Below are 16,206 nucleotides of genomic sequence, written 5' to 3' on the forward strand. Positions count from 1 at the left end.
ATAAAATAATTTGAAAAAGTAAAATCATTCTTAACTAATTTGATAAGAGGTTATAAAATTAATTATTTATGTTTTTTTGTGTGCGTTTTTAGATGATTACTGATAGCTTCTCAATCGTTACGTAAGGAATTTGATAAGAAAAGATTGCACATAATTATAATTCAGAAGCAGATGAATCTTAGACTAAGAAGCTTCACCATTTTTCTAGGTTAAAATACAGGAACACAGATCTGAAACAGCGATCTCATGGCATGGAAAGAAGAGAGCACGACGACGTAAGCTTTACACGATACTCAGATAGTCGAAGCAAAACCCATACAAGAAGAACAAGACTAGACAAGCAATAGGATAGCAGATGTACAATGAACTGCAGAGCAAAAGATTTGATGGAATCACTTGACCCTGAAGGCTGGAAGAGCATTTGGATCGCATTTTGCACTAGAAATCGGTCTACAGATGACACTGTTCCTGGCGATTCGACCGTTAGTCCTCCTGTTCACCGCAAGCCCAATGCTGCCTAGTGCTTGCAGTGAGACCTCAGTTCCTTTGCTGGATTGCAGAGGCTCGAGTGTCTCCACGACGTCGCTCATAAGAGGCCTTGCTTTTGGATTTTGGCTCAAGCAGTAGTATGCCAGACTGCAAGCCTTCTGGGCAGCTCTCACTGAGTACTGATCTTCCAGCTTGGGATCGATTATTTGCAACAGCTTTCTCTTGTCGTTGAATTTGGGAAGAGCCCAATCGACCAAGCTTTGTTCCTTGCTCGGGCGAGTTTTGTCCATGGACCGGCGGCCTGTCAAGAGCTCAAGAAGGACGACTCCAAAGCTGTAAACGTCGCTCCTGGCTGTCAAGTGTCCTGCTCATATCGAAGATGACACAATTAGCAGATGCAAAGTGAAAGCAATGAGCCATAGGTTGTCATTAGCATATGCACCTGTCATCACATATTCGGGGGCTGCGTAGCCATAGGTTCCCATCACCCTCGTTGATACATGGGTCTCGTCGCCCTCGGGTCCAGCTTTTGCAAGACCAAAATCAGAGAGCTTGGCCGTGTAGTCCTGTGGAGGGGGAACAGAGAGTTTAGATTCGAAAGATGAAACATCATAGGAAAGCAATCTTTAAGGAACTGAAAAGGATTTGATGCTTAACGGAGTCCAACAAAATGTTTGAGGTCTTAAAATCTCGATAGATGATAGGTCTTTCAGCATTGTGAAGGAAAGCTAGTCCTTTAGCAGCACCGAGTGCGATAGACATTCTTGTCGCCCAAGATAGCGGTGCAGTTGTCTCTGAAAGCCTCATGCAAGAGGAGCTAGGTTCAGATAAAAGTTCATCGACATACAATTGATTCAGCATTCAGTAAGTTGCAAACATAAAGATCAGTGTATAAGAAGCATTGGATAAAGCCACAAGAAACAAGTTAATATCCTTACCTAGAAAATCTAACTACAAAGTAAGCCGCATACAAAAAAAGTACTTCTTCAATTCATGAAAATTATCATACTAATTGAATGTATCCAATCAAAACATTGACAAACCAAAACCAGTGGTATTTCATCCCATTTTCTTAAATGCTCTCTACTTGATACAGTTATATATTTTATTTACCCCTTCAAATCATGAACTAGGTTCCTCCTACTTGGCTGAAAATTCAAACTGTCTATGAGCATTTGCACTCGCTACGGGTTCTGCCAAACCAGAACAGAATACATCAATCAACTAAAATAACCAAAGGATTAGTATCAGTTATGGGAGTGTGAAGGGTTGCAATAGACAAAAGAAACAAAATGGTGAAAGGTGGGCTTTCAGTAAATGGTCAATGATCATGAATGGTGTGAATCATCTATTGCCAGGCAACTAGTTAGACAAACCTATGAGCGAGCCTCAGGATAGTTTCAGTTGTAACTTATACTTACAATGAAATAGCCAATGTCAGATGGCAGGCATTTTGCACAAGGTTGATGAGTCTTACAGCAATCCTGCCATCAGTCTACGATTATAGACTATCCATCATGCTATAATAAGAAAATGTCAGATATGCATACTAGGTAATTGAAAAAATTTGGGTAAGCACTTCCAACTTAAGTTCATAAGAATATATCGAGCGACAAAATGTATGTTACTGATTATATCAAGACAATATCAGATAAGCATACTAGGAAACCGAAAAACTTGCACAGTAGGTTAAATATTTGGAACTAATCCATTCAGACATGTCAAGCAAAAAAATACATTCCGATTATAGTAAGAAAATATTATATAAGCTAACTTGGAGATTTTGGGAAACTTTGCACACTAGGTTAAGCATTTCCTACTCAAGTCCACTAGGGCATGCCAAGCAAAATAAATAAATAAATAATTCTGATTATATTGAGAAAATGCCAAATAAGCATACTTCGAAACAAGTGATTCTCAAGGCTTCCACGAAACATGAACTCATAGACAAGTAGCCTGTGATCATCTTCACAGCAGTAGCCAATCAACTTCACTAGATTGGGATGTCTTAGTTGTCCTAGAAAATTAACTTCTGTCTGAAAAACAAAATCAGCATAAGTCAATCATACAAAAAAAAAAAAAACTACAAGTAGCCAGAAAAAAAAAGGAAAGGAAAAACTTTTTGCTTTCGGTAACTTTATAAATGACACCCGAAACTTTCAAGTAAAACAAATGTATGCATATTGTACAGAATACTAATTATGCTTTAGATGTTGGGAAATATGGCATGCTTGCCGAAGAGTAGCCCAAGGATGAACACCCATTGTTGTAAATGATCCAAATTCTTTTGTTGCACCTCAGACAGTGGATGAAATGGAAAAATAAAAGTTTTGTAAAATCATGCAAGTGGAAAGATGCATAGGTGGGTGATGCACATGTTTAACTTTGGGAACTTAAAAGTCATGCGTGTATATATTTGTTATACCTTTGAGTAATGGAAATATAGAACCCATGTTGTAGGTGAGCTGTCAAGAGTTGCCCACAAAGAAAACAAGACAACTTTGTTCCATTTAAACATTTTGCTACAAGTGGCACATGTTCACCAATTAATTAATTTTGGAGGAGCATATATTCTGAATCTGTTGTTCAATGGGTCCAAACAAAGATTCATTTTCCAATTCTCCTTTTGTTGCGGCATATCGGATAAAAACCAAGACAAAGTATTATGCAAAAAGAAAAAAACAACCAAAAACTAGAAAAGAAAACCAACTTACAAGCCATTCTCTATGTCCCTGGTGGCCATCCTTGTTGAGGACCTTGACAGCAACTGGAAGCGATTTGAGACCAACTCTTACATTCTCATCTATATAACCCTTGTACACAGTGCCAAACCCTCCTGCACCAAGCACATAGTCTGTTCGGAAGCTCTTAGTAATCGTCTCAAGCTCAAACAATGTGAAGGCAATAACATCAGTGTATATTGCAATATTTCTTGAGTCCTCAAAGCGCCGTGGGGTCGAAGGGTTGCTAACATCCGAGAACGTTCGAGCATGTTTTTTCTCCAAAAGATCATTCTTAACTGGTAGTTGGAAGATTTGCATTTGCTGAACTGCAAGAACAAGGTTCCAAATGCAATAAATAAAGTGGTTTAGTAAAAAACACTGACCAATACTGATAACCAAGTTGAAGATTGAGAACATTTAAAAAAGGAGATCCTGGCGCTTACACTCTAACAGTTTTCAGTCAATTACAATAAAATTTCAACAAACCAGACGACCAAAAGTAGGAGACGAAAACAAAGATACACTATATGAAGCAAGATCCCTAAACATCGCAAAAACTCAAACTCTGGGCGACAACTCGATTGCTTAGGTAGATCCAGAGCAAAACAAGGATCAACCGAACACAATGTGACAAAAATAAGATACCCAAAAATTACCGAGCGTCCATCAATTAATAATGAACAAGAAAACAGAGAGTGGAAGTGGGGAAAAGTTGAATCCTGTAAATTTGCTACTAATTAACGGAAAAGGAAAACTCAAATCTCCGGGAACTCAGTTCAGCAGGCCGATTCCCCAACAAGATCCAACCTTAACATTTCATCCATCATCAGATCCACGCAACAATGCGAACAAGCATCCATCCGCAATAACCCGGGAGAACCCTAAAACCAGCCGATAAGCCCGAAAAAAACAACAGCAATGCTTCGAATCCCTCGGAAAGGAAACAAAGGGAGGGAAAGGCGTGTCACCTTGCGCGTGAGCGGCAGCGACGGCGTTCTCCTCCCGGGTTCCGCAGTTGCCCATCTTTGGCCCAGCCTCTCATTCTCCGCCGGCGCTCAAATCCCGCTCCGCCCAGGCGATCTTAACCTTCATGCAGCTTCTGGAACCAAACCACGAGATCTCTTCTTCTGGCTCTCTTCCTGCGTTCCTTCTTCCCGTAGGAATCAGAAGCTCCACTCCGCCGGCTCCCAACCAAAGATTCCGCAGCGTCAACAAGATCTACTCCGATCTTATTCAAAAAACGATTATAAAAGACAAAATCACAAAATGATTCGATATTATTAAAAACATATAAATGAATTTATATTGATTAATTTTATTTATTGAATTAAATAACGTCAATTCTAAACTAGTTTGGGATCTAGTCAACAACAACTAAATAGTTAGTTAAAGATCTCACTTATTTGAACAAATAATACTTATTGACAATACGATAAATTCAATATCCCTATAAATAGTGATTTTAAATTGCATTAGCAAATATTCCATGATGATTTAAAATAATCTTTGATGAAATGTATTTTTCATAAAGGTGATGAAATTTGACTTGCCTTTTTCGAAGATTGTGACATGAAAATTAATGGCATAATTACGCATGTGCGAAGATTTCTTCTTTTTCTGACAACACACATAAAGAAGATTTTGTGGAATGGAGATTCGGTTAGGACGTTGCTTTCCACAACCACCAAACGTGGACGTTGATCTCTACGCTTCACCAACAACGCTTTCTTTTTTATTGATTAGGAAGATTGTCAAAATGCCCCCTCATAATTTAATTTATTTTTTTTAATATCCATAAGGTTGTGTTTAATAATAAAACTGTGATAAATTTATTTATTTATTTTATTATTTTTTTTAATTGACCTACTGCGTGCCCTTTTTATTACTAATTTATTGTCAAACTATGGATTTCATTTGAGTAACAAAGGTTCTTTATGTGTGGAACTCAAAACTCTGTCCCTGAGATTTGATTGAATTAGTTAGTATGAAATAAATTTGTTAAAATGAATAAGAATTAAATTTCAACGAAGTTGAGACAATGTCATCATCCATAGTGATTAATTGCAGCTTCCCGATTTACTTTCTCATAAATAATCCTAGAACTGATCGTGTAGAGACACTTGGGTGGTAGATTCCATTTTTTTTTATTAAAGTGAAACTTAAAACCCTATTTTTCTCTCTTACATGGCCTCTGAAATAGAAAAAAAATATTTGAACAACTATTTTTTTTTACAAAATTATTAAATTTTAAATGATATTTTTAGAAAAAACATCTAATAATTGAAGACGGGAAAAAATTAATTTCTCAATTTAATTGCTTGAAAAAGATTGATGGTTGAATTGTGTCTGATTTTTTTTTGATTTGGGATAAATGTTAACTTCCACTATCATAATAAATTTAGCACGAATTTTAAAGCTTAGTAAATACATTATTACATAAATATTTCAGACCAATTTTTAAATAATATCTAGCATAAGATAATGGCTTAATTGTTAAAAAATAAAATATTATTTGCACGTTACATAAATTTTTTAGAATTTTAAAATAATGAAATTTGATCTTAAATTTATTAAAATATTAAAAATTTATGTTGAATTAATAATAATTTCTCTGGTGAAAAAGTAAAAGGCTCGTTGGGCTGTTCCGGCCCAATTATGATCGGCATAGCGATTTAGGATCCAGTGTCACGTGCAGCCCACGGGCCGATCTCATTTTGATTTTCATGTAAAATCCCTAACCCTGTCCTTCATCGAGCTCCTCGGCTGCTGCTTCTAGGTTTCCTTCGGCGTCCGTCGCGACAAGCGAAAGTAGCAAAGGTTCGGTGAGTTTGTCCTGCGTTCCTCCGGCGCTTCTTTTCCTCAGCTTTGGATCTGATCCCGTTGTCGTTTTCTGGTTGTAGATCAGAATTTCGCGTGAAAATCCATTTTTGATGTTTGTCGAATGCATTTTTGATGCGCTTGGTGTCTCCACCTAGTTGTTGGAGCCCTTTATCTATCATCTTTTTTACTTCTTCTAAGCCACTACGTCGTTTTTGGATTAGATTAACTAATCGGTCGGTTCAATGCTAAATTCACGTCCAAGAGCTTGCCTTTACTGATCTCAGTAACAAAAAGACGAACTTGACATGTTTCGTTTTGAAGTTAAACTCTTTAATGCCATAAAGTCCTTGAGAGATCAGAAAGAGTATGATTTGCAACAAAACGATCTTGGAATGCTGACCTTTCTTCTTTCTTCAAAATTAAACACTGTTGACAATTTGACATGTTTCCTGGCCCTGGATATCATATTGACACAGATAATTCTGATATTCTCTTTTGGATGTTATTAGTGTTCTTCATGCATTTGTTTATACGTGATATGTTTGTTGTGTGCCGCTCTCATTTAACTTGTTCTTGGTAGATTGACTCCATGGCCACCACTGGAAGATCTATGCTCTACTCGTTGCTTTCATTTGCCATCATTCTCTCGCTTCTTGAAATGTACAGAGAGAAATTGGCATCTTCTGAGTTGCTGACGATTCTTGGGGGTTTTGTTTGTTCCCTTTTGTTTCTTTTAATGTTAACGGTGAGTTGCTATTTTGTTTTAAAAACAGAATTGACTTTGTTTTATATTATATAAATCAATGGTAATGGTATTCATGATCATGCTGATTTCTCAATCATGTGGCAGATTAATTCATAATAGGGTTGGAGATTATTGATACCTGTTAGTTGGCATTATACGTTTTTTAGTTCTTTGCTGTAGAGCTAATCAATTTACATTCAAAAAAATCTGTACCATGTTCCTAAAACTATCTCTAGCTATTCCATTTCTTGTGTTATACCTCATAGAATAGTAACCGATTAAATTTTCTAACTAATCCAGTGTTATTTATTATTATAGTAATTGATATATTAAATCATCTGCTAAGCACTGATAGTCATTGTATGTCTAAATGAGTATTATAGGAACTTAATTTTTGCCTATGTCATCACGAAGAAGCTGCATCAGTTACTCTCAACTAGAAAATCTTGGTAAAATTTCTGCTTTAATGATTAGTGTTGTAGCATACATATAAGTGAGGTCACAATTATATGATGAAGAATGTCAATAGGCTATATTGATAAGCTTCTAGCATAATGTTCATTGGTAAAATTCTGTAGATTGGGTGGTGTCATGTATGCTACAATAAAAAACTAGCATCTTTTTGGAGTAAGACTTTAATTGTGTTTTTGCAGTTCGTTGGCAACTATCAAGAATCAACTGGAACAAGGACAGGATGGGGTGCTGGTGAGTTCAATAACTGTTTAAACTGTTCTTTTATTACCTGAACTTCCTTTTTTGGGTTTAATAACACATTTATATTTGCAGTAGTATTGGCGGAAATTGTTGCTCTTGTTGCTGCTGCTACAGTTCATCGTGTTTGCATCACCACATGGTACTTTTTTATGACTAATTGACTCATACATTTTTGTGAAAAAGTTGCAGTTGTCATCTATTATATATGCACAGAAACTGCTATTTTTTACTCTCCTTGTTGGCCGCAAATTTCCTTCAACCAGGTAGCTAGATATGTGTAATGTTATTTCCTAGGATTGCTCTCGTAGCATAATGTATACGAGTCGTATGCCAGTCGTATGCAGATTATGATGGATGTTTGTTGTTGTATGAAGGTCGATGCATGCACTCTAGTTGGTTGAAATCCATATGTTATAATTACCATAGTTGATAGGACGGCGGTCACTATCTTTTAGATTGTGCATAGCATAGTCAAGAGGCAACAAGAGAGGAAGCATATGCATCTTCATTGAGTCCATCCACAATGGAAGGCATAACTTAATCCATGTAGACATTAGTTCTCAGGTATTTCAGTGCCATTTTGTTGCTTTATGAAGATTGGTACATGCGCGTTGTTGAAGTTCAGTTTGAACATTTATCGATTAGACTTTTCTGTTGTTTATTACCTTGTTTAATTGTGTTTCCATGTCCGCAGCTTCTTGTTCTCTGCTGGTCTTCTGTATGAAGTTGATAAGCTTTCGGGTATGGCGCTCAGTACGGCGACCACAAAACCCAAAGGGAAGCGTCATTGACCACAAGCCTACTAAAACAAACAAGTTCTACATGATTAATTGATGGGCGATAAACATGTTGATGGCTATCGAGTTGCTTGAGCTTTCTAGAGATTATGCAGGACATAAGTTTTAAAAAACGACACTGTTTATGATTGATTTCATGTCAATGAACTGTTTTTGCTTGCATAATATCTGATGGCATAGGTTTTACTATTTTTGATGAAGTCTGTAGTGTATATTTTATCTGAGAAACAACTTGTTGCCCGGATTTTATAATCACGTACTATTTCAATCCAATTGACCCATAACCCTTAATCAATTAACAAATTGAAAAATTAAATAATTGTAAATGATTCACAGTTTTTATTGGATTGGCTTTGCAAGCAAGATAAATACGATTAGATTAATTTTATTCGACAGAAAACAAGGCTTCAATACTGAGTTGACAAATGTTTGTATATAATGCGTTAAATAGGTGGGAAAAAAAACAAAGAAAAAAGTAAGTGAAGAAGAAAACCCTGTTTAGATCTTTGATCTATGATTCTCTGTACTATCCTGTTCTTCAGAAATCAGAATTGCAATGGTTTGGCTGCGATCGGAACTGGAGTTGCATTGAATTGGAAGCAGTAATCTTGGCTTGTTAAATCTAAAACAGGGGATGCTCCAAAACTCATGCAGGAACTCTGCAAGTCGTCCAGCTCCAAGTCCATGAACCATCGATTGTCTTCTTCCTTCACACAACTCTTCTCCACCACTGGGGGAGCAAAAGCTTCTGAAGCAACGGATGGAAACCCCAGGCGATTAAAATCCGGCAACAGGGCGTCGTTCTCCACTTCGGATTCCGGCGTCCTGTCCACAGAGTCCACGGCCGACGTCTCCTCCTCCGGCTGCAGCATCTTCCCCCGGGTATTCTTCTTGTTGTACAACCGGCAAAGAACCCAGGCATCCAACTGCGTTCATCAACAAAAAAATCACTTTTTTTTTAACAAAAGCGTGAATTTAACACTTTTTTTTTGAAGCAGAGCGCGAATTTCTATACCTTGAGGCTTCCGTTTTTGGGGCTGCGATCCGCGTCGGCTAATCTGTACTCGTGCATGATCCAGTCGGTTTTGACGCCTCGCGGCGCCTTGCCGGAGTAAAAGACGAGAGCTTTCTTGATCCCCACTGTCCGGTAGCACCCCTTCTTGGAGATCGGCTTGTCAGCGCCAGTGGCCTTCCAGTATCCCTTCCCGGCGGCCCGATTCGGCCGCGAGCCGTTTGGGTACTTCCGATCGCGTGGAGTGAAGAAGTACCACTCCTTCTCCCCGAACAACGCCATTTCTGCAACGCAAAACGCCGAGCAATTGGTAAAATTGAAATGAACTAAAAATCGAATCTTGATCGGCTGCATTGATTAGCACCTGGTAGTTCCCAGGGGTCGAACTTGTAGAGGTCGACCTCGGCGATGATGGGGACTGGGAGGCGCTTCGAGGCGACCTTGAGGCATAGGTAGTGGAGGATGAGCTCGTCGTCGGTGGGGTGGAATCTGAAGCCCGGCGGCAGGTTAAGCTCCGCTTCGGCGTCTCTTCTTTTCCTTCTCTGCTCCACCGCCATTTTTAGTCCCACCCCGTCCAACTTCACCAAATCGGAGATTCTTGCCTCTTATATATGGACAAAGGCGGGTCCCACCTGCAATTAAGGAAGCTTTCTTTACGCGTTTCATATCCGAGAAAGCGTGGTCTTCGCAGAGAGATGCCTATGCGCCTGTTTGATGAGGTAATTAATTCTCCATTTTACTTTTTGTCGCATTTTTATTTTTATTGACAAAAATTAAAAAGTCGTGTTTTTTTTGCTCAAATCCAAAAGTGATCCATTTTATTTTATAAAAATGACACTTTTATAATTAAATAACCATTCTGGGCAAGCATGCGGCAAAGAGAGGAAATTTGAGAATAAGGGTGTTCTTTTCACTTAAGAACACTTTTTTACGATTCATTGTCTCTTGCATTTTCGACATTTTGATTATCGCCCTTATTTTTCTTTAATGCATTTATATTTGCTGGATTATACATGCTTCTATAATAATTATAATTAATGGGGTATCGGCATTAATTATATTTGGGAGACCATGGGACGATAAGGAATGCGTATAGTGCATTGAACCTGAATGCGACGAGGGCTGAGGATTACGCTGGCGCAGTAAGAACACACCACGCCGTGCAATGCATGTGGTCCTCTTCGCTTTGCGTTGCTCGTTTAAAACACTGCGAATCTTTCATGTCCTTAAAGGGATCGCGATTGATTTCAATGTGATACGGAAAAACGACGAGTAAATTTCACTTTCCTCGTCTTCTGAACATTAAAAATATTTTTTATGCCCTACAAAGCATTCTTTTTTTTTCAGAAATGATTGTTCACATTTTTTTTACTTTCAACAATGTTCATGTTTTCTCCTTGATAGTTTTTAGTGACTGTAGTAAAATAGTGATATATTCTATCAATCGTTTGAGTTGCTCTTAATATATTATTTTTTATTTCTTAAATTAATCTTATACATACGGTTCAGTATTTTTATTTTATTTTCTAATTAAAAGTATTTTGTAGTCGTTCAATATTACAACCGATCGTAAATTACAAATATAACTGATAAGTTAAATGAAAATAATAATAAATTACACTGTTAGGTGCAAGAATAAGTTAATATTTTACATTGATTATTGAAAAATCACTCTCATTCACAATTTCAATTTGCTTTATTTTTATTTAATTCAGATATCATATGGTTCGTCTATTTTGTTATAATTTACTTTTAATTCACTGTCATTGTCGGGGTTATTGTTTTTTTTTGTAATTCATGGTCAACTTTTTTAAACAGTTAGTTATAATCTTATAGCACACCTACTTGTATACTTATGTCTTTATTCTCAAGTATTATATGTTTCTAATATAACTTTTTTTGTCATAAATGTTAATTAAACTTAACTGTCATTAGTCATGCACATTAAATTTTTAGTCCAGTTTGGATATTTAGAACCAAACTAAATAATAGCAAGAGTTGAGTTAGTGATAACTTTTTACTTATACTAGATGTTTTATATCGAATTAGTAGAGGATTTTCAGCCTTTAAATTTAGGGTTTTCAACACTTGAGCTTCACACATTTATCACACTTTTTTAGATCAATTATTAATTGCTGCCATTGTCTGTCTTCGATTTGATCGATTTTTACTACGTTTTAACACTTCAATTAAGGCTTTTTAATCCCATTGATCGTGATGTACAACCTAAAACCCCAATCAGCAATAGTTGTCCGTATTGTGTTTACCATCATTTTTTGGGAACTGATTTTAAGAAATTTTCCTCACTTTTCTTCAGTAAAAAAAAATCATAAAACTATTTATTTTTTTTCCTTGTTAGTTGTTTTCTTCTTTAGAAACAAAACACTAGAATAAGCTGCAATTGGGCCTTAGTTTGGGCCCTTAGCCCATTTCCAATATATTAATGTTTGGCCCAATTTGATTAATAACAGTTTTCATTTTCATCGGATTAAATCAATCCAAATTCTAATATTATTCATAATCATTTTTTTTATGATAGATCAGAAGGGATAAAGTTGAACCGAAACATTATTTTTCCCCCATTTCCACCATTTATTAAATGTAAATTTAGAACTTTAAGACTGATTAACTTTCTTCAGTGTATATTTGATATATTCCGATGTAGGAAAATAAGAGAATTAGCCAATAACTTCACTTTCGTTCTATTCTTAGTCAACGCTTCTCCTCTTGACTTTTGCATATTGCCTACCCTCTAACTATTTTACTCTTCGAGTATAAATTCTTCCATGATGATGTGAATAGTGCAACTAGGAATTATGAGTCTCATAACGTAACACACCACACGAGGAAAGCTACTCGCTTTGACTTTGATATACAACTAGTGTTAAAATAATAAAGAAAAGTCAATGTAATTACGCCACGTAAAAGGGAAACTTGTACCTTGTTGACTTTGATACTTATGTAGAGTTGGACTTTTCCTTACATGCTTTAGGTTTTTTTGCATGTTTATTTTCCAACTTATGTCTTTTAAACCATAAAGTTAGTTCATCGTCTTTGACCGTGACTTTCATCGAAAACGTTACTTGTAGGGTTTGCCTACTTAATATTTATCTAGCATTTTGTATCAGAAAATTTGAATTTTCGTTTTTTTTTGCATATATTTATATATATTAAATATTATGTAAATTTAATGATCGGATTAAGACGCAGATTCTAAGTCAAAAAGTTGCAGATGTAGATTGCAATAATTCAAGAAACTTTAATGTCCATGTGAACACGTTCTGTTCATGAGTATTTTGAAAGCGACACTTAACGAGGATAAACATTGAAAATTGTGGATAATAATTATATTATCATCATAAATAAAATATCAAACTTTTTGATCATTTCATGGCTAGACGTTGACTAATACAAATATTTTATCAACGTGTTAGAATGATGTGTTGTTTTGTATGCCATGATTTTTTTTTAAAAAAAAAGTATATTAGAGTTAGGTTTGAAGTTTGGACTTGTCCAACTCCACTAATTATTAATACCTTAGAAAAATTATATACTGAAAATACTGCAATAGCATGCATTAGTAGGTTTATGTATAAGAAAATTAGAATAAACTATATGTGTCTTTATAGCGAGAAACCAATTAATCACAAGGTTTAACTCCCTTAAAATCTTATTGCAATATAGGATCATCACAATAATCGTACTTCTTGGCTCGTGATGGACTTTGTCATATTTTTTAGTATCAAGTGTAGTACGGATAAAACGGCTAACATTGCACAAATATTGGTATTCTCTTTTGATTGTCTTTTATATTTGTCATATTGAATGGTTCAATAGGTACATGAGACGCCGATCAATTACTTGGATAATTCTAAACAATAAATAACTGCTAAAATTTTGAATGTTAGTATTGATGACAAAAGTCAATACTACTTTGTCAATATTTAACACAAGTGATTTAAATTAATCAAAAGTAAAAAAAAAGAATTAGTGTTTTTACACGAGGTCAAATATAAATTGTTAAGAAATAATTTCTTTTTTTACCCATACCCATATCAACTAATTACCCTATATATAATCTCCATTCCATCTTTTTTTTTTTTTGCTTTTTAATTACACAATATTCGTAGGTGCATGAGAAATTTTCCTCAATCTTTTGAATTTTCATCTTCATCTTTCTTTTTAAGGGTCATAATCTCGCTTTAAGCTTCCTTAACATGTTGTACTTTCATCACATCCTCCAATCCAATCCCACTTAAACAACATGAAGGTCACATCGAATCCATACGTGTCAAGTGCCTTCATTTCAATCCACTTACTCTGAAAAAGATATATATATATACAATATAATTATCTAAAATTTTCCTTTTGATCTTATTATTATTACTAACTTTGTTATTTTGATCCTAAAAATAGTCTCTTAAATTTTATTAATAAAAATGGATCCATAACACAAAAACTATTGACTTAATCACAATTCACTCTTCTTTCTCACTCTTGTAAAAAAAAATTACTAAATAAATTATCAAATGCCCCTAATATTGTAGTATTACTCGATGTTATTTTTTAGTTGAGTCTTTTTTTCCTATTGAAATAAATTATGGTTAATTCAATTAGCAATTATTATTATTATTAATCTAAAAGCTAAAATGGTGGCTTTCCACATCTCCTTTCTCCATCTTTTTAATTTCCCTGTTTAGAACAAGTGACAACCACTAATCCAAAATCCGTTCAATCAACCTATGTGCTATGAATTAACCCCACCAAATTAAGGAAAGTGTTAGCTTAATGGAGGATGATTAATCAACTTTTGTTCTCTAATTATGCTTTTCCCCCGAAGGCATTGAGTGGTACATGTATCGCGCGATCATTGGTTGGCAACATTGTCCGTTGTTCTTGGAACGTCATGTAATTTTTTTCTTTTACGCAATGGCATAACAAGGGTAAGATTTCATCGTAAATTTGTGATGAATTGAGTGGATAAAGATTCCTTTTCATATTTAGTAAGAAAAAAAATAGAATAATCTTTCTTAAGTTGTAGATTGAAATTAAGTTCTAAAAATAGCCATATTCTCCAATTCGCTTTCACTTATAACCTCTCAAATTTGTATCATATAAATTCTTTTAAAAAAATTAATTAAAAAAGTTATATTACTTAAGATTCTCAAAATACTAAATTTGAAAATTTTTAGTCATTTTAACTCACAAGCAAGAACGTTGACTTGGAATAATAAGTAGAGAACCAAACATTCAAACCACATTAAAATAAAATCGAAAACTATTACATAATTATCTAGTTAAATATTAACATATTTTAATAATTCGAAAACATTTTAAATTAAATTATTGATATTTAGTATTTAGGGCAAGGCAATAATCCGATCGCTAGACGACAAAACGCCCCGCCTTGTTATAACCACGCCCACTTCCACGCCTTCCAAAAATTTCAGTTCCTCTTCTTCGAGCTCACCGCAGCAAGAACGAACAGAGGGAGCTGCTCCAGCAATTGCCGATCGATCGGATTCGATCGTCGTCCGCGTCGAAGCATGTCGAGCGCCACCGCTCCAATGTCGCTGCCGCCGGGCTTCCGCTTCCACCCCACCGACGAGGAGCTCATCCTCCACTACCTCAAGAACCGCGCCGCCTCCGTCCCCTGCCCCGCCTCCATCATCGCCGACGTCGACATATACAAGTTCGATCCCTGGAACCTCCCCGGTTCGTCTCTCCTTCCCCTTCAAACGCCGCCCGTAAACCCTAAATCGATCCCCTAGATAATATGCTGCTTTTTTTTTGTTGTTGTTTTTGTTTCTTTTGGTGCAGCCATGGCAGCGTTCGGCGATCGAGAGTGGTACTTCTTCAGCCCCCGCGACCGGAAGTACCCCAACGGTTTCCGCCCCAACCGATCGGCGGCGTCGGGCTACTGGAAGGCCACCGGCACCGACAAGCCCATATTTTCCGGCAAAGGGAGGCTTCGCGGCGGGGAAGGCGAAAGCATTGGCGTGAAGAAGGCGCTCGTGTTCTACCGCGGCCGGCCGCCTCGAGGCGTCAAGACCGAGTGGATCATGCACGAGTACCGCCTCGCCGAGGCGGAGCACGCCAGGAACAGCCACGACTACACGCCCAAGAAACTCACCAGGGATTCCTCCATGAGGGTATCGATCGATCCATCTAACTCCGATCTCCAGATCGATTTCTTTGTTTAAAGATTTCATCTCTTTGATTGCGTCGATTGATTCTTATCTCAGCTGGATGATTGGGTTCTCTGCCGGATTTACAACAAGGGAGGCCATCACCAATCCGCCACGGACGCCGACAAGGAAGACTCCGGCGTGGAAGACGAAACCTTCCTCACTCTTCCAAAATCCTACTCCTTCTCGGAGCTCCTAGAGGCCGCCGACTACTCCGCCCTCTCGCGCCTGCTCGATCACGCATCTTCCTCCTTCGACAACAACTCGAATCCCAACCAATCCTTCCTCCATGGCGGCGGCGGCAGCAGCAGCAGCTACTTGGTTCAGCAGCATCTCCCTCAACCGCCTTCCCCCGGTTTCAAAACAGAGCACAGCCTGAAGCGCCATGGATGCTTCGAATTCGGCGGCGGCAGCGAAGCATCGCCGGCGAAAAGGGCCAACTTGGCACCCAAAATTTCCAGTTTCACGAACCAAACCTTCTTCAATCCCCAGTTACTCTCGAATCCTCACTTGATGAACTATCATTATCCGACTTGAAAAAACTCGTGCCTGTAACAATAATCTCTCATGTTCCAAAAACTTCAAAACCTATAGATTACTTAATAGTGAAAACGAAGTAGAAGACACCACAAAACCCTCCAAGAATTTGTTAAGCAACAAACTAGAATGTGGCTTGTACATTCCATAATACAGTATAATGAGTTGAATGTCTGGTTCT

The 16,206-nt window shown here is 36.9% G+C and overlaps 4 protein-coding genes across 5 annotated transcripts; 2 read left to right on the top strand and 2 right to left on the bottom strand.

Annotated features, from left to right (window-relative positions):
• Positions 1-178: 178 nt before the first annotated feature.
• LOC141815573 (putative serine/threonine-protein kinase PBL8) lies at positions 179-4,494 on the bottom strand. Its single transcript, XM_074703525.1, has 6 exons — positions 4,181-4,494; positions 3,204-3,538; positions 2,390-2,525; positions 1,147-1,283; positions 932-1,055; positions 179-853 (listed from the first exon to the last, which is right to left on the bottom strand). Exons 1-6 carry the CDS (start codon positions 4,233-4,235, stop codon positions 393-395), a joined length of 1,248 nt encoding a protein of 415 aa, XP_074559626.1. The 5' UTR covers positions 4,236-4,494; the 3' UTR covers positions 179-392.
• A 1,456-nt stretch (positions 4,495-5,950) lies between these two features.
• On the top strand, positions 5,951-8,488 carry LOC141815581 (uncharacterized). Of its 2 annotated transcripts, none has more exons than XM_074703533.1 (5): positions 5,951-6,034; positions 6,613-6,777; positions 7,431-7,482; positions 7,564-7,630; positions 8,186-8,488. In XM_074703533.1, the coding sequence occupies exons 2-5, from the start codon at positions 6,622-6,624 to the stop codon at positions 8,280-8,282; spliced, it is 372 nt and encodes a 123-aa protein (XP_074559634.1). In that variant the 5' UTR covers positions 5,951-6,034; positions 6,613-6,621; the 3' UTR covers positions 8,283-8,488. The 2 variants fall into 2 exon arrangements, with proteins under 2 accessions (XP_074559634.1, XP_074559635.1); XM_074703534.1 differs by having other exon boundaries at positions 5,951-6,029.
• Positions 8,489-8,660: 172 nt separating this feature from the next.
• Positions 8,661-9,867, bottom strand: LOC141815578 (NAC domain-containing protein 68-like). Its single transcript, XM_074703530.1, has 3 exons — positions 9,665-9,867; positions 9,304-9,584; positions 8,661-9,214 (listed from the first exon to the last, which is right to left on the bottom strand). The coding sequence occupies exons 1-3, from the start codon at positions 9,855-9,857 to the stop codon at positions 8,834-8,836; spliced, it is 855 nt and encodes a 284-aa protein (XP_074559631.1). The 5' UTR covers positions 9,858-9,867; the 3' UTR covers positions 8,661-8,833.
• A 4,893-nt stretch (positions 9,868-14,760) lies between these two features.
• On the top strand, positions 14,761-16,141 carry LOC141815576 (NAC transcription factor 29-like). Its single transcript, XM_074703527.1, has 3 exons — positions 14,761-15,015; positions 15,121-15,452; positions 15,546-16,141. The coding sequence occupies exons 1-3, from the start codon at positions 14,847-14,849 to the stop codon at positions 16,023-16,025; spliced, it is 981 nt and encodes a 326-aa protein (XP_074559628.1). The 5' UTR covers positions 14,761-14,846; the 3' UTR covers positions 16,026-16,141.
• Positions 16,142-16,206: the final 65 nt, after the last annotated feature.

The sequence above is a fragment of the Curcuma longa genome, chromosome 21 (assembly GCF_044706935.1).
Source record: "Curcuma longa cultivar G26 ecotype Majalengka, Jawa Barat chromosome 21, ITB_CL_G26_1.1, whole genome shotgun sequence".
NCBI lineage: Eukaryota > Viridiplantae > Streptophyta > Magnoliopsida > Zingiberales > Zingiberaceae > Curcuma > Curcuma longa.